Source organism: Manis pentadactyla, chromosome 7, assembly GCF_030020395.1.
Source record: "Manis pentadactyla isolate mManPen7 chromosome 7, mManPen7.hap1, whole genome shotgun sequence".
Taxonomy (NCBI): Eukaryota; Metazoa; Chordata; class Mammalia; order Pholidota; family Manidae; genus Manis; species Manis pentadactyla.
The window spans coordinates 13,945,876-13,969,868 of record NC_080025.1 but is presented as its reverse complement, the minus strand read 5'-3'; the positions used below and the strand labels follow the sequence as shown (position 1 = coordinate 13,969,868).

At 41.9% G+C, this 23,993-nt stretch overlaps 1 protein-coding gene across 7 annotated transcripts in view; it reads right to left on the bottom strand.

Annotated features, from left to right (window-relative positions):
- MTUS1 (microtubule associated scaffold protein 1) overlaps nucleotides 1-23,993 on the bottom strand; it is a 137,306-nt gene that overhangs the window by 87,054 nt on the left and 26,259 nt on the right. For all 7 annotated transcript variants that reach the window (XM_036894348.2, XM_057505110.1, XM_057505106.1 and 4 more), the window contains 2 exons: nucleotides 12,147-14,381; nucleotides 7,573-7,768 (listed from right to left, as the gene is read on the bottom strand). In XM_036894348.2, coding sequence (XP_036750243.2) covers nucleotides 7,573-7,768; nucleotides 12,147-14,231 — 2,281 coding nt within the window. In that variant the 5' untranslated portion in view covers nucleotides 14,232-14,381. The remainder of the gene's footprint in view (nucleotides 1-7,572; nucleotides 7,769-12,146; nucleotides 14,382-23,993) is intronic.

Here is a 23,993-nt window from a genome sequence, read left to right as displayed (position 1 = left end):
CCCATAGCCTACTGGGAAGGGGACAGCGAAAACCCAATGAACTCGCCAAATTAACGGGGTCAATTCAAGACGCAAGAAGGGGTAGAATAAGGTTTACCTTGCTTGGGATGATGCCCCCATGTCCCCTTCTTGACACTGACAGACGGAGCTCTCCCCTTTGTTGACGGCCAGAACACCGTCTGGGGTCCTAACTGCCCAGATGCCACCTCTTTCCAGCACTGTACTGACTCTGTTCTCAATCTTTTTTACATTCTATACTCTGAACACGAACCGTCCCTTCGTTTCTACTTCCTAGCGCACCAGCCATTCCTCAGTCCACATGTAGCCTTATTTTTATTTCTGGGGTTTTATGGGCAAAAATTAAACAGCAGAAAGCATCAACACTAAACCAACACTGGCCCTTACATACCTAAGAGTGGACTTCTATTACATTATAGGATTGCCTGTATTATTACAAGGATGAATTTCAGTAAACTTTGGTATTGGTAATCTTACCCTCCCTCTTCTGAAATCCTACAGCTTTTTATTTTTTTTTAGTATTATAAGGACAGATGAGATGCAAGGAGTAGCTCACCATCTCGCCTACCTGGCTGATGCCTTGAGGGCAAGAACCACGTCTTACTCATCCCAGCATTCCTCAGTGTCTAGAGCATGACTCTTGCTCAGTATACACTCGCCAACTGTGTAGTGAACAAGTAACCTTCCAGAACATAGCATTTAAGCAATACTCTACACTTACATATTGCAAAAGGTGACTTCCATATCCCATGTGTGAGTAAGCCAAGAGCGTAACAGGGTACAAGAAACTCCTCCCTGCAAAATACCATTTCCTTAAGTTCAAGTGGGAGCTTGACAGATTAAAGTCACAGCAATACAGGTGAGTCACTACAAAAACACAGCAAGTCTTAAGAGGGCAGAAACAAGAACAACCCCAAGCAAGGTTCTCAGGACAACCTGAACGGCACAAAGGCTAGTGTTCGTGGTGACTGCCAGCCCTGCCTCTGCAGGTGTGTGCACAAGAAGTCTGCTGCTTCGGGTGGAGAGTAAAAATAACTTCCTCAGTCACTGGCCTCGGAACATATGTCCTACAACTAAGGGTATAATAAACCAAAGACCTGGAGGGTCCACTTTCCCCAGTTACCATACAAAAAAGGAACCAGGTATCCATATGTTCATCCACAAATTTATTACCTGGTCATGAATGAGCTCACATGGAGAAGACCTAATAAGAATAGAGGCAGAAGATACGCAAGCACCCTAAGTGTCCATCAATAGATGGATGGATAAAAAAAGATGTGGTACATATACACAACAGAATATTATTCAGCCATAAAAAGAAATGGAATCCAGCCAAATGCAACAACATGGATGGATCTAGAGGGTATTATGCTCAGTGAAAAAAGCCAGGTGGAGAAAGACAAATACCAAATGATTTCACTTATCTGTGGAATATAAAAACAAAGCAAAACAGAAGGAACGAAACAGCAGTAGATTCACAGACACCGAGAAGGGACTAGTGGTTACCAAGGGGGAGGGGTTGAGGATGATGGGGGGAGGGAGGAGGAGATTAAGGGGCACAATAATTCACAATCACAATATAGGCTGGTCACGGGGACGGTAGCACAGCACGGAGAATACAGTCAATGATTCTGTAACATCTTACTATGCTGAGGGACAGTGACCACACTGGAGGGGTGAGCATTTGATAATATAGGGACTGTTGAACCACTGTGTTGCATATTTGGAGCCAACATAAGATTGTATAGCAACGATACTTTAATAAAAGAAAGAGAGAGAGAGAATGGAGACAGGCACAAGGTGAAACCCCTGACTCTCTAAAAGCCAAGGTTCCTGAGCAAACCCACTTTGAGCAATAAGGACACTGATTCAAAGGGAACATCACCTTCCCTTATTTCCTTTCCTAAGGTTACAGATACAAGCAAATTGATAGAATTTGCACAAACTCACTTGAAAGAAATCACCTAACCTCCAAAAGTGAGTCAGAAAATACCAACGAGGAAGCTTCCCAGATCATAATCCACAGGTGCTATTCTGAATCTGGACTCTTCAATTCCCCCTATTTAGTCTCCAAGGGGATCGGCATCTATACACTTCTGTATTCCTTCCTCTCAGTCTAAGACTTCCGTGCCTGGACTGCATATATTCTGAACGTCCACCTGTAAGTCATCCCTGTTGCTCATTTCTTTACAGTTCCTCCCCCCAGGCTTCCTTGCCTTCCACAAATTTTAACTGTCTTAAACCTCAAAAAGGCACACACCCCTGGGAGGTGCTTCACAGTCTTTAGACTAATGCAACATGCCCCAGACTAAACCCAGCACCCTTCCCCTGACAACCTCTTCTTGCTGTTCTACTCGTTTTCACTCCCTGGCCACTCAAACTAGGAAGCCCCGCAGACGCTCAGCATTATTCCTCCAAGACATTTCTGATATTTTCACCGTGCTTGCAATTCTCCCAAATACTTGTACAACTCTCACAAGTCTGTGTCTGGATTATCAGACGTGAGCTCCCTCAAGCCTGCTTGGGGCTCATCTACAGGGCCTGCTAAGGCACGCAGAGCCTGCCCGCAATGCTCGCCCGAACACACCGTATCTCTTCACAACTCGGCATTTGCACCCTTGGGAATGTCAGCAACCTTCCGTGTCTGGCAAACGCCCACAGGCACATTCCAAGGCCAGTTCAAATGTCACCATTCTCCTCTCATCTTCCCTCAGGCTGAGTGAGTGGTGTTCCTTCGACTGTGAACATGCAACACTCCATCCAAATCAAGCCAGACATTTTTAAACATCTGTTGTATAACAGGTACACTGTGCTGAGCACCGGGAACTCTAAAAATAACTAAGACCTGGACTCTCTCCTTACAGACAGCACAAGTCAGCAGGAGACAGACATGGAAGAAAATAATTAAGGCAAAGCGTAATGAATGCAAAGCATCAGAGGCCGGGACAGTTCAGACGGGGTTTGCAGATTACTTTACTTTCCAATGATTTATTTCTTTTCACCTCAATCTCTAACCAGTGAGCTCGGGAAGAGGGCATTACTCAACCCTGTTTGTATTCTTTGAATCTAGCAGACTGCCCAGTGCATCGAAGCACTCAGAACCCTTCTTGAATGGATAAATGAGAAAGACTGGTAAGCCTGGCTGTTGAGTCATTCCACAAAACCATCTTCTCCAGACACACTTGCCAAGTGAGAAGAATTGCACGGAATGTCTGCCAAATGATCGAGGATTTACAGCAACTGTGTCAGTAAGGAAGAAAAGAGAAGATACCTGTCTCGCAGGGGCCTGCAAGGCCCTGGCTGGTTGGCCCTGTCCCCACCCCGCCAACCTCCCCACACGCCAGGCAGCTCGCTGTTCTTCCACTGTGCATGCTGCCTCACCTCCACCGCTGCATCTGCTCTTCCCTCTGCCCGGGAAGGCCTTCCCTCTCACAGCCTGGTGTTTCCCTCCTGTCATTGTGCACTCTCCTCCCTGTCTCCACCAGTTACTCCCAGACCATAAATCCCTCAGCTATGGAGTGATCATCACAGGATCTATGGCTTATGAATTGAGGATGAAATGCTATCAGGCATTTAGAAAGCTTAGAATAGTGCTTGGCACACTGTGAGCATTCAAAACACATCACTGCTAGTATTTTTATGGAAAGAAACCTTTCGGCATTTTCTTTAAATAAGTTTTAATTACATACAAATATAGATACATCTATGAACAACACATTAAAGTTAGCTTTTAGAGTATGTTATTAGGGGATCATTTCTGGGTTTTAGGAATCTATGCAAGCATATGTTTCCCATAATTTTGCATGTACTCTCTCAGACTCTCACCTATAAAAGTCTAAAATGAGAAAGTCAACTGAACTTTCAATTCCCCTTAACACTATATAAACAAAAAAGCCATCTTACAAAAACAACAAAGAGGGGAACAACTTAGCCAGAGAGCAGAGGAACCTGTAAAGATAGGCAAGTCATTGCAAGTTTGGGATATACTCCTGATTTGAGGGTAATTTTATTAATCCACAATAAACCACAGTAAAACAAAGGTTCACCCTTTTGAAATATAAACCTTTCTCTGGAAGAAAACTAAATGGCCATCTCTTCCTTAGGCCTTTCCTCAGGCTCCAGTACAATCAGACCAAGGCCTGGAACATTGTTCTTTTTCCCCGCAGTCCTAAAGCACTTAAGGGCCTCTTCCGTGTCCCTGTGTGCTGCCCTGAGGTCTGCATCAACATGCATTTGCCCTCCCGGGTGGGTTACAGAACCCACAGCAGGGCACATCCCCTGCACTACTTCTGTAATCCTACCCGGCTCTGGCTGGGCACTGAAGGCCAACTGCATGTTTGTATGAAGGAATACATGCACTTAGCATCCCAAACCTGCTGAGAGCTGGCACTGCCTCCGAAGGAGGGTGGCAGGCAGGTCTCTGGAGGTGCCTGGATCGGTGGTGAAGTATTTACTGAAGTGATGTGCTCAGCAGCATGGATTTGCAACAATAATAAGCATGTAAAGTCATTTATGTCATGGCAGATTCATCTAGAACTTTAAGCCAAGGGCCTGAAAAAAGAAAGGCGGCAGTTTCCACACCATTCAGCTGAGCCTAAGAGTTTGCATTTTTTAGGACTCAGGGTCATGCTCACAGTGTCTGAGACTAACCAAGTGAAGGCTAGGAGCGTGGACTCACAGCCCTACTGCCTGGTCTGAATCCGACCCTCCGCCACTTTAAGCCTCACGACTTGACAATGCACTGAACGTCTCTGGGATGGCTTCCTTGTCCATAAAATGTCAATGAGCTTCACAAAAATATGTGGGAGCTAAATGAACTTGCAGGTCAAATGATCAGTACAGAGTCTGGAAAGCGGTAAGCCTTTAGTAAGCACGAGCTGCTATTTTTGGTGTTACGCTTATAATTAGAAATAGTTTTCCTCACAATCGCATCTTATTTAATGGAGTGGTTAAAACACACACATACTCTGAGGCAGCAAAGCTCCTTTGCATCTGGTTTGTTACAATCACTTATAATCTTGTTTCACATAAATTTCCGGACTGTTAAAAATCATTTTTCCCCCAGCTTTTTAAAGATATAATTGGCATCCATCACTGTCTAAGTTTAAGGGGTACAGCATAATGGTTTGACTTATACACATTTTGAACTGATCACCACAGTAAGTTTATCACCTCGTATAGACATCACCTATCATCTATCTATATCATCGCATTATCTTTATCATCTCAGATATACAAAAAAAAGAGAAAACAAAAAAAAAATTCCTTCTCCTTATGAGGTAAATCCTCTTAGGATTTACTTTCCTAACAACTTTCACATATGGTCTCACACAGCAGTATGAACATCATGCTGTTATAATTTCCAGATTCTCATGCATAAAATGGAAGCACTCCGCTGGGGCTTAATTACAATTCTTTCTCAGATTTAATTTAAAGCTTCAAGAAAATGTTATTTCAACTCCAGGTCTGGTTTTCTACTTAGTTCTCTGAAAGGATTTATTGAAACCTCAGGTTGGCTGGAACATTCCTTCTGGTTACCTTTCAGTAGAGTAACTTTGTATGAGGGCCGAAGATATCCTCCAATTTTCTAATACACAGACACTTCACTGTACAGTAAAATGGCAACAAGCTCTCAATGATCTAAAGGCACCCTGTTTTTTTGCTCCTTGATTTTCTGTTCTACTTCTAACTGTTGTGACAAAGTGTCCTGTTCCCCCACAACAAACACTTCTCAATTTATTGTGGGCATCCATATGAGTTAGTTGCCACTTTTTAAAAAACATAATACAGCATAATCAAGTTAGTCTTCTAATGGTTAAAATATAAAACTCAAATGCAAGTCCATTAAGTCTCTAGTTACATTAATTTCTTTTCCATGTATATATGGAAAATCACCAGGTAAAAATATAATTTAGATTTTAACTCATATTGAAAACTCTATGCTTAACTTAGTTATCAAGCTTGTTTATACAGGTTAATAAAAGCTCAATAAACTTCCCTATCTTTTCATTAAGACTAAACAGACCTGCTTTTTCTCACATTAAGGCACTACATTGTGTAGGATATGTTAAGGGACTTACAAATGCTTCACTCTTTGGTGGTACTGACTGCCTACACGAAAGAACTGTATCTTTTAAAATAAAGCAATCCCCCTTATCCGAGGGGAATAGGTCCCAAGAGCCACAATGGAGACCTAAAACCACAGATAGTACCAAACCCCATATGTGCTTTTTTTCCTATACATACACACTTATGATAAAGTTTAATTTATAAATTATAAGATTAATAACAATATGCTATAATAAAAGTTATACAAATGTGGTCTCTCTCTCAAAACATCTTATTGTGCTGGACTCACTCTTCCTGTGATGATGTAAGATGATAAAATGCCTATGTGCGAAAGTGAAGTGAGTAACACAGGCGTTGTGACACAGCGCTAGGCTACTGTTGACCTCTGACGCTGTCAGGAGGACCATCGGCCACCCACCGCTCTTTCTGGGTTTCTTCTTCAGAACCTCAGGACCTTGATGCAAGGTCCTTAAAACTTCTGAGCATTATAGGCTTCTCACACAGGAGGCTCCGTAATAGGATTGGAAAATAAAATGCTGAAACTCCCACAGTGCAGCGAGGTAAAGAGACCTTCTGGGATTTGCCCGGTTCTGTTAGCTTCTGTAACGTGTTGTCACGTGTGTGGACACATAATTCTAAAGGCAATTTTTCTTCCCAGGCCATTCAATAGTAGTCACTATTTTTACAGGCAAACTTACTTCTAAATCTGTCTGACCTGCCTTTAATTTGCTCAAGGTCGTACCTGTTCAAAATAAGGCGTGTTCCCTGCAGAGTGTTCTCGGCCGACTTCAATAGCCAGCAGGCTTTTTGTCTCCTCCCTGTGAAAGAGTCTGACTTCCGTGTCCCATTCTGACTTGTAACAGAGCGATCTGTACCATCTGCCAAATTTAGTACAATACTTCACAGCTATCTTGAAGCTCTCAGATTTTATAAATTGAATATGATTTTGAAACTACTACTTCTAAAATACAAACTGACATAAATAAATGTCCCTATTAGAGAGGTGTAACTTGTTAGTCACCCTTATATCCCTAAAAACATAACACATCTTTCAGTAAAATTCAGGGAAAAAAAAAACTCATCTCTTCACATGTCGTGAGGGCACATTAGGAGTCTGGTATGTAACACGTAAGTTATTAAGCACTTAACCATTTGCAAAAAACCATTTTAATGAAATCATTTGTACATAGCAGGTATCCAACTGTGTATTTATACATGCATCTTCTGAAGAGCTTGTAAGTTGGTTTAAGCACATCCCTCTCTTCCCAACTAGCCTTTACATTCCTCAGAGGTAAGGGCAGTGTCTATGACTTCTTTTTCTCCCTTTCCTGTGTAACATGGTGGTCCACAAAAGGCTAAATGTTTTTGACAGAAGGCATTCGTTGTATAACCAAACCCTGTCTTTCTGCTTTCCAGCGTGCCTAGTTTCACATCCAAATAACTCACCAACTGCTATAAGGCACAACTGAACTATTTTATTCTTACCGGAACTGGACACACGCCTGATCCTCTGAGAAGACAAGGCTTGATCAGAACTGAGGTTTCTACTGTCGCTGTTCCACCTCAAACAGGAAACAGAAGGCCCCACTCGGGCTTTCGGACCAGGCGTTTTCCTCAGGCTGGAGGAGTCAGGCTTGGAGGCGGTCCTCCCCACGCTGGCTGCGGGTTTTGAAGCAGAACCCTGTGAGAAAGAGAGTTATGAGTTTAGTGCAGATCAGACCTTCCTCACACCATGCTATGTGTTAGCTAGGTAGATGTGCCATTTTAATTCTCATTTTTAATAGGAAGAAATTAAAACTCTATTGGTGATGCCAATAACTCCATTTTTCTTTGGTTTCTCAAACACAGCTCTATGATGTCTGATCCTGTTCTTCTGTGCCTTAAGGACATCATGAGACTCTTGATGGCCCCATTCTCTTTCCTCACCAGATACTCTTCCTAGATGAACTTGTCCACTACTGTGACCACCACCACCTTTACACCATTGTAGCCAAAGTCAGCATGTCCAAGCCAGCACCTCCTCCTGAGAGTTTCCCATATATTAGCCTTCTTTCTTCACCTGCCCACTTAGGAACCTCTACCTACCAATGTCAACAGTAATCACATCATTGTTGTGTTTTTACTGATCAACATGCAGCCCTTACAGAATGAAAAATACCATTTTAAGTTCAAAATGCATGTATCAACTCTTTTAATCCTAAGAACCCTACAAGGTTGATACTTTTATCATACCTCATTACACAGAAGAACATGAAACAGTTTCTAAACCTACTCTAATTTTGCCCACCTGTCTCAAAACGTGCCTCTTCCCATATCCACAACATATCCAGATGCCCAACTTAAACAACGAAAGCTCTTCTGAGGTTCCTCTCTTACTTCCTAAACCTCTCTTGATGGCGTCCTCTCCCTTTCCGACCTGCCTTGGGACATGTTTGCATCATTTCTTGCCAGGATTAATGACACTATGTCCTCAGGATCCTTCTGGTCTCACCAGCTTCCGATTCTTCCGCTCCTCTGCTGAGGGTCTCTCCCTGAGGTCCAGACTGGATCAATCGGCTTGCCTGTCTTCCAGATGAACTCAACTCTTCTTCACAAGGCACGCCAGGCCTTCTAGGTGTGGCAGCCCCTGCCATCCTCTTCAGCGCACGCCGTACCGCTCACGTCCTGTTCCCTGGCTCCCACCAGACCTATCACCTGGACTCTCCTAAATGAGAACATCCTTGTAGCTGTCGTTCCCTCCCACCATACACTCCCCTCCAGTTCGTGCTTCCCTTCGAGCTGCAGCGAGGGGCTCCCGTGAGAGCTCCCCTAAAAGCCTTCCTCGCCAACTCCGCCACAGCCACCGCCCCGCCGGGCCTCCTGAAGCACAGCAGTCCATGCTTACTCCCGGCTTGGTACTTAACAGCCCCTCTGGTTGACCTTTTAACATTACCCAATGCATGAGGCTGTCACTTTGGCCAAAGCTACGTCGTTCTTCTCTTTACCCCCACAATCACCATCACAGAGAGTCCACTGTAGGCAGCCAATAAATGTCCCCCCCTTCCACGTTTAAGAACTGAGAGCATGAGTCTTCCTGAGAGAACAAATTCCCACACAGTGAGCTAGCATCTGCATTCTCCCTTAATGTAAGAAAAATTGAGCCTTGTAGACACTAAGTCACTTGCCCGAGGCCTCTTTCCCAATGATGATGAAGCTATAATTTGAAAGCATGTCTAACTCCAAACTCCACACTGTTAACATCTATGTTGCATATTTCCCACTAACACCTTTAATATGTCATAAGTGGGTAATTTCCAATAGAGATACACAAAGCCCCCTGCTGATGGCAGCTAGACATACACTAGGTGAATGGAACACTAACTTTACCAGGCAATCTCCTAAGAGAACGTGAGATCACAACACAAAACTGGCCAAGAAAAGCAGGTGACTGTATACAAACTAAGATCTTCTACGTTTACCAGAAAGCTGGCTAAGGTAATCCCTTTAAAATGTATACCAAACTTTTAAGCAACTTATAAAAGTGAATCATTAACATATCAGACTTACTCTGCCTTTCAGAGCCAACATTCCACAAAATTTTGAAACCCTGTGGTTGTATGAAGCAGAAAGGGCCAGGATTTAAGTAGGGGACCTGAGTTTGAATCTCAATTTTACTATTTACCAACTGTGTGTTTTAAGTAACCTCTCTGAGGCTTTAAAATGTGGCCCATAACTGCCCTGTTGTTACTGGGAAGAGTACATGATAGTGTATGAGAGGGTATATAAAGTACATGAACATTTCTTGGAAGATTAAATGGCCTAATATATGTAAGACACCTGAGCAAAGTGTTTAATCCAGAGCAGACATTCAAAAAATATGAATTCCTTTCCTTTTAGATAATGCAACATTCCCTTTATCTAACACACTACCACCAATACCTAACTTCTGTAATAGGTACCTACACTCAGCCTGCACCAAATTAAAATCAAATACATTCTTCCAAATAAGAACCTTCCTGAACTTTCAGGTAAACCCTGACCAAACAGCTATGAGATTGCAGGCAGCCTAAGGGTTCAGTAAACTCAAGGTCCTCTGTAGCCACAGACCAACAGAACACACTGAAAATTAACATCCCTTCAGTACTTCATCAGAGATCTAGAACCTGTGGATACTAAAGTGGCCAAGGGACATAGGGGACTTAGTGAAACAGGAAGCAAGTGTTTACTCGTTCAGTGCTCCACAATAAGGTCAAAGCCCATGGCCCGTGACGGCTTCCCTGCCCCTTCCCCATGATACATGGACATGTGTAAGAGGTGACCTAATGACAGTGCATGGAATTGGGCTTAAGACATTATCATGCGAAAAGGATGAGTGGGTTTTTTTTTTAATACCAGTTGATAAATAAGAGTATCAGTGCTGAAAATAGGGGAATCCTAACTGCAAGATTCCTTAGATGAAAAGTGCTTCTCCTCTAAGATATTGGGATCCATTTCAACTTGATGGGCCTGCCCACCTCACGTCAATACTCCATCATGAGCCTCAAAGACAGGCTTTCGTTCTGCACACGGAAATATAAAGCTAAGACTTAATGCACACATCAGAAAAACTTTACTTCATAATTATACAACCAACTTAGAGTCAAGACAAATGTTAACCTTCATGCTACTTTCAGACATTGATACACAACAAGAGTCTCCCTTAAATCAAGGGTGAATAAATACATCGTTTTTATGTACATCTATAAACACCTAAATGGTTCGAATTATCAGAGGTCACACTTTAATTCAGCAAAATAAAATCACAAATGATATAAAACCAGTTTCCTAAGTTCTACTTTAAGAGAACTTAAAATCTGGGTTTTGAAATAATGGGTAATCTTATTAGTCTAGACATCATTGTGGAACACCATTCTTCCTGAAAAAGATTATAATAGGCCAAAACATCTCTAAACTGATCTAGCTCCAGAGTATCATCAAGTCTTTACTCCTAAATCTACCCTTACCTCCTAAAAAGACCTACCTGAACACACTTCTACAATAGCCCTTAATACCTTCTGTGTTCATTCCTCTAAGATGAGCCCTGCACACAGATGCCTCCCGGCTGCCCTCCCACCGTGGCACCTAGCTCCATCCTGGACCAGAGGACGGAGCCCAAGAACAGTCTTTGTGAATCTGAAAACACACGTTCGTCCCCATGGCCACACAGAGGGCTGAGGACAAGTGCAGAGCCCAAGAGTGGCCTGCCAAAATGTTCTTAAAACTCAGAAAACCAGTTTCTTCATGCTATCACAAAAATATATGCACGTTTAAAGAGAAACAATTTTTGAACTGCACATGAATTCCTTTTTGTTTCAGTGGAACTATTGAGGCACTACCCCCTCTCCCCAGTGTCTGACAGTGCCATAGAAAACATACTACTTTTCGCTGCCTGTGAATAAAACAGGCTGTATTTATTTTGTGTGCCAGGAATCAATATATCAGGGCTGCAAGAAACCTCAGATGTCTACCAGTCTGATCCTGTCACCTTTGGGTCTCAAAAAATTACTGCCCCAAGTCAAATGAGCTGACCAGAACCAACAATCTTCCTGTTCATAGGAGAAAGCTCTACTTCCCAGAGGAGCTTCCCCGGCCAGAGGCCAGGAGTTATTTTTATGTAGATATTGTTTACCAGCACTCCCCAGCCATTTCTTAACTGTGGTCCAATACATGTTTTGAAGTTCATAAACAAACTTTTTTTTTCATAAAAATATAATCAGATATTTGACTTCAAATGACCAATTAGACTAGGATATTAAAGTAGCTTGTTCTTTTAGCTTGCTATTAAAAGGCACACTGGTACTCAGTATAAATATTGAACTGGAAGGGTATTAGTTCTGATATGCAGTTTACCATATGGTAACCAATTAACACTCTAAACTGTAATGACTGCAAGACAAAAAATTACTGAGTAATATTTTAACACCTGAAAACAAATTGCACACCTCATTCTGCAATACTATTAACCATCAATGGATAACCAATTACTAATAATCTCTCGGTTTCCTCCACCATTTCCTGAAGCAGGCAAAACTTTCACTTACCAAAAACAGGGACCCATATTCAAAGGTCTCGTTCATAATTTTCTTTTTTAGCTCTTGTTTTTCCATAGGTATTCCATTTTCTTTTTCACCCTTCTTTTCAGGGCTAATCCTGTCGATGCTGGAAGCATACGTCATTTCCGAACATTCCGTGCTTGCCATTTCAACAGGGACGATGTCTTTGACCTTCTGGAAAAATGCAGCCTGAGACCCAGTCTCACATGCTGAATTAGGCGCACCAGCTTTGTCAACATCTTCCTGATTCGATTTCATGGCAGATGTTGTTCTTGGAACCTTGTGCGAAGCATTTTTAGAATGAGTTGTAACACGCACAGCTTGGCTAGTAATGAATTTATTAAATTGCTGCTTATGCATCTTGTTAATTAGGATTTCTGGTTTTGTGTCTGCATTCAAGTCAGATCTTGGTGTTTTGTTCAAAACTGTCAAGGGTCTTGAGGAAGATACTGAGGGTGAGGAGGCACTGCTTAGCTGAGGTCTGGCCACCACTTTTGATACAGCAGACTCTTTGGACTGCAACACTGGTCTAGACACAACCTTTGCTTTGACATTCTTGAAGTTTGGTCTTGGGTAACTTATAATTTCGGTTTTTCTTATTTTGCTACCTAGAGGGGAATTTGGTTTGTCTGCTGATTTTCCTAGATTGGGTTTAGGCATGTTCATAGGTGCCCCCTTCAAGTCTGGTGAGTCGGTAAGCTCTCGATTAGCCCTCCCCATTGCACCACAGCTCTCTGTCACTTTGATAGGTGAAACAGAGAAGGTTGCGTTTGTGGGTTCCAGGACTGGTGTGGACATGCAAACTGTGTCATTTGTGCTAATAACCATATCATTTGCATCCCAACTCAGGTCAACCGATGAAGCCATCTTTTGCCCTGGGCTACTCAGTAGCAATTCCATGGTACGATTTGGGGTTCCTAAGTCCTTTCCATTGGAGGCAATTTCTGTGTCTTCAGCCACAGTGACTTCATGTTCTGGGTTCAGCACTTGGGCTTTACTGTTATCAAAAGCTGGCACCAGTAAAGGACATTCATCATCTCTAAGACAATTAGACACTGTTTCTCTAAGATTGTGGCCCATTTCCTTTTGCCTGTATGAGCTCTGTGAATGGGTCTCACTGTTTGGTTCATCTTTAGATAAACAAAAGAACTCTTGTAATACAGACCCACTGGGAACATCCATGCCCTGAAAAACTGGTGTTGGAGCATGTATCTCTTTTTCTCCAACCAGTCTTTGCTGTAAACCATCTGCATACTCACTGGGGACCTTTCCAGAAAAATACTGACACCGATTGCCAGTATCTGGAACAACATCAGCTTGCATGACCACATCAGAAAACACAGGGTAAGTTGTGTTTTGGGCCTCAGATGCTGTGGCTTGAGGATTTCCAAAGGTGTCTCTATCATAACTTATTTCCCTCACATCTATCTTATCAGAATGGGAAGATGTATGAATGCAACAGGATAAAGATGCATTTCTAATTCTCATGCCGGTTGGCTGCAGACTTCCAGTGGTATGCAAAGACTGACTCTTTCCAACAGCATCATGTTTTATGAAGGGGCAGTTAATGTTCTCCACTTTCATGTCCAATGTTTGGTTCAGCTCCAAGGCCGAGGAGTAGTCTGTAGAGTGCAAATCGTCACTGTTGGATTTCCACACAAAAGACAAAGATGTCTCAACACTCTGGCTCTGAAATGACGCTAGGGAATGACAACTGTCACACAGGAACCTGTGGGGCTTCCCTGTACGTACAACATGTGCAGAAGGCTGATGTGGGCAATCTTTGTGCATATCTAACACCTCCTTGGTAATTACACCACTTGAAGATGTTTGGTGTTTAAGTATTTCATCACACTGAAGGTTTAAAGAAATACTTTCACCAGTGTCCACAGGAGGGTTGGTCTCATAGTCCACCACCATGTCATCTGGGGTGGCAGGAAGCCAGGGCCCACTGTCGGCTGGAGAGTTCCGTGGTGATCTTTGGTCGTATGCGTGTGTATGTCCATCTTTATCACTGATAAATAAGGGTTGCAGTTCATCTTCTGTCTTGTCATCTGAATTATCATCATTCATCCTGAATATTAACTTTAAACCTCTGCCATTTTATGTCTTCTTTAAATCCTTTCAAATAAGAGAGAAGGAAAAATTGTCTATCTCCCAGGTTTTTCAGTGCAGTTGAAAGCTTCTAGTCTGTGATGCTTTGAAGTTGAAATGAGTTGTTCCCTGGAAGAAAAAAATGTTCAAGTAAATATGAGAAAAATTAACGAGTCACTACTTATTGGTTTTAATTACTCTGTTTTTACATTTATAACCCACAACTACAGATATGGGTAAAGATATCATTTTTATCAAGTATCACCACCTCTGAAAGATGCTTTTTCATTTGAGGGGATGGGTGGAAGAGAAGACAGGGCTGCTGCAAGGCCGCCCTGGGAGTCCAGCCCCTCCTGGCCCCAGTGATTTCACGTGCCCTCGGAGAGAAGGGAGCTACATCTGATGAGAGCCGTTCCTTCTCCTTGGTTGACAGAGTGGCCACAGCCCTAATTTGCCTAGAACAGTCCCAATGTACACCTGTTGTGCCATCATTAGTAATAATACCCTTTTCATTTTCAGAAGGGTCCTCTGTTGTTTCCATGGAGAGTGGTTATCAGACAGGCTTAGCAGGTTCAGCAAATGGGCTAAAGATCAGTGCAGATTTAGGGCATTAGCATTTCTCTTTTCCCTGGTTTCTTTCCCTAGTTCAAACGAAGTCCATTTCAAAGTTGAAAAGAAAAGTTGTTGATTCTTAACAAAGTCGTTCTGTGTGGAAGTTCCTAAAAATGTTAGCCACCCTAGGACACAACAACTGTACACACAGGTATCTACTATAGAGAAATGAAACCGTAAGTCCACGCAAATGAACTTGTACAAAAACGAACACCATTCTTCATAAAATCATTTTATTCATAATAGATGACAAGTGGAAGCAACCCACAGATGAAAAACTGTTGTGTATCCAATACAAGAGAATATATTCTTCAGCAACGGAAAGGAATGGGAGTACTGATAAATGCTACAACATGGACACAACATTACAACTTCAAATATTATATCAAGTGAAAAAAGCCATTCACAGAAGACTACATATTAGGGGATGCTATTTACATGAAATATCCAGAATAGACAAATCTACAGGGGCAGAAGGTAGACCAGTGGTTCTCTTGGGCTGAGAAAGGGTAGGAGTGAAAGGAATGAGGAGTGACTGCTAATTGGGATGGTATTTCTTTTGAGGGTGATGAAAATGTTCTAAAGGTTATAGTGATGGTTGCACAACACTGCATACTGAAAACCATTTAAATTATACACTTGAAAAAAATCATTCAAAAAGCCATGAAAGCTTTCCAATTCAAAGTTTTCAAATAACTAAAATTTTATTATGCTTTTGTTCAAACAGGACAGCTTCAGAACAGTCCAAATGTTCAAGTTGCAGATAATTTAAGTGAAAGTGTATCTGTATGACTTGACTTTCTAATCCTAGTGTTTAATGCCAGTCAGAAGTCACAGCCCTGTTTTAAATAAAATACCCGTTTTAAAAAAATGACCTTCTCTAACCGACACATTTGTGAATTAAATAGTAGATCTCATTTTTCTGTTTTGCAATCTCTTCTCTGTATTCAAACTTCAGTGACCTGAATACAGGCAGGAGGATGGGAATGCTGGAAGTGGGCGATCAGTATCTTCACTAACAGGGCTCTGTGTGCTTCTGGTCATGCATCCTGAAATCAGCCTTTACTGGGGGAAAGAGAAAAGGCTGCAATGTTCATCTCAGCAGCACCCGTGGGAGTGTGTGCAACCGCGTGCGCACACACGCTCAAAGACATTCTGAATCCTACAATAAGGGATTTTTATACCAGTGGAAAGTATAAATTAGTCATTTTCCACTTTAGCTTTTTAGTTAGTGAAGAAATCACTAATCATTTTTTGGCTGGCAACTTAATAAAAGCTTTTATGAAACTAGTTGTTTTAATCCTTGGGTATCAAATGTGTTCAAGCCAAATGTTTAGATCAGGAAGTACAGTTATTTGCATTTTAGACTCATATGCATGGGGTGTGATCTCAAAAAGCACTAAATATGCTATTCTTTTCATTTACGAATGTAGAAAACCCAAACAATTTTGATTTTGGACTTCAACTCCTTTGGATTTTACCACATTTGAACTTTAACTTGCAAGGTTAGGCAATCCTGCAACTACTTTTCCCCTAGGAATGTGACAGTGGTAGAAGTTTACGTTCAAACTTAGGCAGCGCTACGTCACTGGCATCTTATCTTCACCACTGAATCTCACCGCACACCTCTAAAAAGCTACATGGGACAACATGGCTGCCTATCATTTGAGATTGGAAAGAATGTACATTTAAGCCCTGAGCACAGCGGCCTGGAGTTGACGCGATTACTGACCCTATCAGCATCTTCAAAATCTTAGCTGCCTATCAGAGGTGATAGAAAAGGACCTGAAGGGCCAGCGGTTTCACTGGGGAGCAGCCCCTGGAGGGCGCGAGCAAGACACTGGTGGGCCACCAGCTGCACTGTCAGCACGATGTGTGCGGAAAACCAGGGCAGACGTCGGGGGTGGACGCTGCCCAGGCCCAATGTTTCCCTTCATGTGGGAGCTCAGTCAGTGCGTCCTTCTTGGTTTCCATCCATCCCCTTACTTTCGCCCTTCCCAGAAGAAATACAGTGACACACCTGACTAAAAACGGGAAGAGCAAGCAGGGGGGACGTGACCATCTGCCTGGGGGGTGAGGCCATCACACAAAGCACGGAGCGCAGGGGCCTCCCACCTGGAGCAGCCTGGGGTGCCGTTAGGAAGCCCCTTTGTGTCTCACACTAAGCGATGGCCTCCCAAATAGCCTTTCATGGAGGGGACTCTATAGTTCAAAGGCCAGTCCCTTACTCTCTCCTATTTCCTCACTGGTCCAGAACCACTAACAAGAAGAGGGGGGTGTTACTTATTGGGCCCTTCAGTGAATATCATTGTTTTATTTTTCTTTAAGTTCTTTAAGTCAGTCTATGACTTTCACAAAGTCTGCTTTCACTGCGATTATGCATAAGATTTATCATTTTTAATTGTACAGCTATATTAAGCTGCATTAAGTATATCCACGATGCTGTACAATAATCACCATCATTCACCTCCAAGATTTTTTCATCCTCCCCAACTGAACCTCTGTCCTCGTTGAAGAGTAATTCCCTCTTTTCCTCACACCCACCCCCAGTAATCACCACTGTACTTTTTGTCTCTGTGAACTTGACTACCCTGGGTACCTCTTAAGAGGAATCACACAAGATGCTGTCCTTTCATGATGGGCTTATTGCACGTAGCGTGATGTCCTCAAGGCTCCTCTGTGTTGTACTGTGCCAAAATGCCCTCCCTTTGTAAGGCTGAATAACATTTCATTGCACACGTACGCCACATTTTGTTGATCCATTCATTCTTCCATAGACACTTGGGTTGCTTCCACCCTTTAGCTACTGTGAATAATGATGCTATGAGCATGGGCATGCAGGTATCTCTTCTTTGAGACCCTGCTTACAATTCCTTTAGGTATATACCAGAAGTGGAATTGCTGGATCACATGGTAATTCTATGATTAATTTTTCGACAAACCATAAAATTAGTGTCCACATCACCCGTACCATTTTACATTCCCACCAGCAATGCACAGTTTCGATTTATTTACATATTCACCAACACCTACTTTTCGGGATTTTTTTAAATATGCAATAGCCATTCTAATGAGATCTTGCTGGGGTTTTGATCTGCGTTTGCCTAATGTGTGCTGACGTTGAGCATGTGTTTAATACAATCTCCATCTATCTAATAGCTATTTGTATCCCTTCTTTAGAGAAATGTCTTTTCAGGTCCTTTGCCTAATTTTAAATTGATCTTGTTATTGTCAGTCTACTTTTTAAAATCATATGATTTAGGAGAGTATATTCCTCCTCTCTGGGAAGCACGGCTGACTTAAAACAATTTTAAACTCCTGTGACAGGTTCAATTATGTCTCCCAGAAAGATATTTTGAAGACCTAACCTCCCAGACTTATGAATGGGACTTTATTTGGAAACAGGGTCTTCACAGATATAAAGTCATTCCTTATAAGAGAAGAAATATATATTAGAAAAAGACACCATGTCAAAACACATGCACACACGTAGAAGACATTCAGAGATGCTGACAAGCCCATGAGCACAAGAGGCTACCAAGAGCTTGGAAGAATCAAGGCAGCACTGTCCCTGAGAGGTGTCAGAGGGAGCGCCGCCCTGCCGACCCCGAGTTTGGACTTCCAGCCTTCACAATTGTGAGAATCAATTCGCTCCTTTAAGCCGCCCAGTTTGTGGTGCATTGTTACAAACTAGTACAACTCCCTTCATAGAAAATCGGTGCATTGTTCAAGTCCTTTTATGGATGGGTTGTTTGCAATTCAGAACAGTTTCCATTATTAAAAAAACACACATAAACAATTGTTAGGTTCCCAGAAAGCCTATAGATGACATTTTAACCCACAGTGGACTGTAACTATTGCCGAATGGTACTATTTCCCCCAGAATGATGGGAAATACAGCCAGTATTGGACAGGGGACCCTGAATGTCAGAAACACACATCCCTTGAGAGAGCCACAGCTTCTAGATGAATAATCTTTCCTCCTCTCTCTAATGGACAAAGTGGACACAGTAATTACTCTTCACCCAGCCATCAAATAAAGTCATTTCATGCTCTCTGTTGCTCAGATGATGAGGGGGTCTCCATCCTGTCCTCACCCACCCCATACACCCATTGTGCAGGCAGGGCAAGGAAGATTAGATTCCCTCCTGATGTTTCTCTCCCTACTTGTAAAAACAGCAAAAGTTAAAACAGTTCCTCATTTCAAGGATGATTAGCAGTGGAAAAAAAAATTATTTGAGGTGAAGATCTTGGTATGAATCCAAAAGTATGCTAACCTTGGGATAAGCCTTTGTAGGTAGCAACTAACAGGTCCCAGGCTTAGCAGCATCAGAAACAATGGAAAGAAGTTTACCTTTTTATTATAAATATGATGCTAGTTTGGAACCTTAAATACTAGAGGTGCAAAGGATAGGCTCAGTTTTGCTACACAATCCCAAATTTTTGTGGCTTAATACAAATAAATGGCCAGGGGACTCTGCTCATATCAATGGTCAATCAGGGATCCAGGCTGAGGATTCATCTCAACAAAAACTTCCACCATCACTGGACTCTGGGAAAGGACACAGCAAAGCGTCCACTCAGTCTTACAGTTTCTGCCTGGCTGCTTACCTTTCACCAAAGCAGGCCACAGGACAACACTCAACCCGAGGAAAGCTGGGAGGTGTGATCTTACCATCTGCCCAGGAGTAGGAGAACTGGAAATATTTGTGCAAAGCCTTAAGGTAGTAACAGAAGGATTTATTTCCATTACAGATTAATTATGTCAACATTCAGTACACGGCACATGGTTCTAAGGCAGTTCCTGTCTAGACACTCCCTATCCAAAGCCATAAAGCATACTGCAGTATCTGGGATTCCAAGCCTAGCCAGGGGAGACAGAAAACCTCAAATAAGTGACGAAAGACAAGATAAACGTTTCCTTCTCATGCAAAAGATTTGCACTGGGTGTCCAGGATTTGGGGACCCAGCTGTCAGGGACCCAGCTCCACTTTTCTCGTTCCTCTGCTGTGCATGACCCCAACTTACGGCCCCAAACAGCACTCTGTGTTTCCATGAGCAGCGCAGAAGGGTCAAGGGCCAACAAGTGCAGAAGCTAATTCTGTACGACCCAGCGGCCACAGCTTAGTCACACGGCCACACCTGCCTACAAGGTAGGCTGGGAAATGGACACCAATGTGTCCATGTACCCAACTCCAAATTCTATAAACATGAAAAGGTGTGGGGGGGGAAGGAGGGTTGAGTGGCAAACATTTCTGCCACACTTACCACAAAACCAACGCCTTCCTCAGCTGAGCATGTTTTTTACAAAGAGAACAGGTTTGTACTCAGACCTTCAAGATTACATCTATATGTTAGTAGAGGTGTTCTTGACACCAGGGTGCCTTAAACTCAGATCTATTCTGGAATTACCTTGCTAGACTCAGGGGAGACTAAAATTTACATTCCATCAAAAATTGTGGACTGGTATCATTACAAAATGAATACAACTAGGGATTCTACCTGAAGCATGTAGCTGATATCTACGGCGTGCTGGCACAGTTAGGTTCTGGGGCTACGACTGGCTGGAGTAGGAGCCTTGTGGGGGCGGTGAGACCGAACCACGAGGTTGGCTGTGGAGTGTGAAGAGTTCACCGGAATGGCTGGAAACAGCAGGAAGCTCAAAGTGGCCACGGGTGGGACATGGGGCAGCCATCAGGGAAGCTCCGAGTTTGGATTCTATTCTGGGAACCATGCGAGCCTGCCAAGGCTGTTAAAGCAGCCACTGACACTTGGGTTTGTCCCAGGGAGGAAAGGCCAATGGCAAGAAATACTTGGGATGGATCTGAACTAACACGGTGGCACGAAGACGGAAAGAAGGCAAAAAGCCAGCCCAGCTTTAAGGGCTCACCTCAATGCACCAAGCAGGAGAGCTTGGCACGCAGTAAGTGCCGTACCGTGCCTGTTAAATAAAACATTATTTTAAGAGATATTTTACTTACATTAATATTTTAAGAAGGAAGCTACAGCAAACAGCATAAAAAAGCTGCATGAATAATCACAAACTAGGTCAGTACAAAAAGGACTTAAGCTTTTAGTGTAAAATATGAGTTTGATAATATTCTTTTTTCTTTCAACAAACAAATACATGGATTTAGGATACTAATTCTGGGTGCACTAAAACATTTTCTACCCATTCCAAGCAACAAAGAAAGGAAAGGTTCAAAGAACAAGTATGAGGTCTAGGTTACAATGAATAATTTATTAAGTCATAGAGACAGATACTATTTAGTTTAATCCCCAAATGAAGACTAATTCGCTTCTTTCTAAAACATGCAAACTTAGGATCTTGTTTTTAAGTAAAAATACTACTGAACAAGGAATGCTACCAGAGAACTCTGCTTATGCCATGGTAAAACGATGAAAACAAAAATACATCACTCCCCCTCTCTCCCCACCTACCCCCAAAACCACTTGAGGTTTGTATTCAAATTTTCTTTTAGACCCTACATTTTATTAACTAGAATATTTTTTATAGGAATAATCAAACATTCCCAAATGTCCTTAAAGAAGAAAGAAGACCCCACCCCACCTCCAAAAAAGCCCAGTTATAAGACCATCACAGTAGGTAACAGAGTGGTGAGGGCCAGATGGCATACCACAGTACTCAAAACCGACAGAAAACACCAGAAGGTAAAATAAAAGAATCGTCCAAAGGAAAGTATCTGTACCTAATAATGAATAGACAACTAACTGATATTCTGGTTAAACTTCATGGGCAAATAATATTTTCTTAAGCTTATAGTTGCATTTTAATGACAATTGGCATAACTGACTTATTCCATTAACACTTTCTAGTCAAGTCAGTCTTAGATACGATCACAAGCCTTTGGGGGGCTCAGGTGGGGAGGGAGGCCAGAGTAAGGCCCTGGCTGGACTTGACCCAGACCTGGACATCCCACTGAAGAAAAGCTCCTGAAGCCTGCTAGAAGACTCAACAGCAAGCCCATCAACTGAACTGCTGAGGTTCAAGAATTCTGATTTCTGGATTTTCTTCTAATTTCTTCTGATTTCTGGCTTAAGAATTTCCCAAAACCTCACAACCAGCATGCAGAAGAGTTCACACATTCACAAATGCAGAGAGGCATACCTGAAACGCTTAGTCAGTCATTTTACTAAGTAAAACATTTGACTGTTTTCCTTTTACAAATAACTATGTTTCAGGACATCCTGTATTCTTTAAACATATCATTAAACAGCATGAGCAACAAAGTTACATTCCCCCACTCCTCCTATCTAGTTGCTAAGATAGCGTGAAAGCCAAATCGCCAGATTAAACATGCTCAGCGTTTTCAATCATAAATATTCAACTAGTTCTAGTTTTCTTCCACCCCTCCTCCTATTCTGACTCGGTCACTTACTGCTTCTCACTCAAAACCAAAACCAAAAAACCAAGGATCTAAATACTTGAGATGACTTCGTAAACTAAAGGATATATGGAATAATTTCTTACCACGCTCCAAGCTGTTACAGATGTAACCATAAAAAGCCTGTGACCAGCTGTAACAATATATAAAAATTTTACATGTTGCTTAATGAGAGTTTTTGTATTTGACAACGTGAACTCGTGAGCTCAGAACATGACACCGCGTCTCTTTCTCTCCAAAAAGTAGATAAGCATACTCCCATTTGTTCATCATCTTTGTGTTTTTATACATTCTAGAACTTATCCTGGAGTAATTTCAATATGAAAAGTATGCATGCACACCACAATAGGATCTCAGGTTTAAGTTATAATCCTTACCTACAATTTTACTTCTCATTCCCTATACTAAATGAAAAGTCTAGGATGAGATGGGAGATGAAACATATATAAAATTTAAAAAGCATCGTATTAAAAAAAAAAAGTATCACATCTGAGACTTAATCAAACTCTGGAGTTTTTGCTTCAATGCCCCAAATCATTTACATCAAGGTAACTTACCTACATTCCTCAGAAGAGCAAAATCAATAGCCATTAATAATAAGCAAAAGATGTCTTATTCAAGTTATCCGTCCAAAAAAAGAAGGATCGATCTTTTGGTTGCACCTAAGACATGGTCTTTTTCATACAGCAATGTACAAACAGCAACCAGACGAAAAGAAACCCAAACACCAGACCATACAATGCACCCTCTCAGGAGACCACAGTAATTCAAAGACCAGCTCAGCCCTGCAGCACTAATACGGCTGAGTGTAATGGCTTTATTTTTTCCCCTGAACTAAAGAATTTTCCTTGGACTTTCTGCCAACAAAGCACATATTTTTCTAAGGCTTCTAGGTGGAAAACTTGCATGCAGATGTTTCTCAGTTGTACTGTATATCATTTACAGTAAGACTGAAAACAAAACAAAAAATAAAAGTTCTGTTCAGCGGGCAACTTAACAGTCTATCCAGACCATGTCTGAACACAGGAGGGACTCTAGGTCGTCAGATTAAATCAGCAGTCCCCCTTGCTGGGTGACTGCTTCTGGATTAAAGAAACCAGGATATTCCAGTTGCTTGGATAATAAAGAATAAAAAAAGGTTTTGAAGGAAAGCTATTAAGTATGTATCTACCTCACAACAGGATCTCAGATTTAAGGTATAATCCTTACCTACAATTTTATTTCTCCTTTCCTATGCTAATTTCTTGTACTAATAATTCTTTAAAGTGTTTTACAGCCTTTAAGTTTAGGAAGTTTTGAATGCTCAAAAATTCTCAAATACACAGGTAAGGGAAAGTTCCACAAATATAAATATCAAACCATTAACAATGGTTACCACCACCTCTCAGGTGGAAGGGCTGGAGGGGTTGAAGGGTCTTTCAACATTACAAAACCATGTCAACCATTTACATACTACCTTGGGTATTTTATTTAAACACTAAAATTGTAAAGATGTATTTACACGCCAATGGTACAAAACACATTCTTTATGGATTGTACTATTTTGATCAACATGTTTTGCATAGAAACTGAAAAGATTTGGATGTCATTTATTCCAAACCTTGGGCCAGCATATCTGCTCTTTGCAATATGAATAACTAGTGTCACTGAAGCTGTCACTTGTCAAAATAGTCAATGTGGTCCTTACATAAATGTCTTTCAAATTCCAACAACAGACTCATTC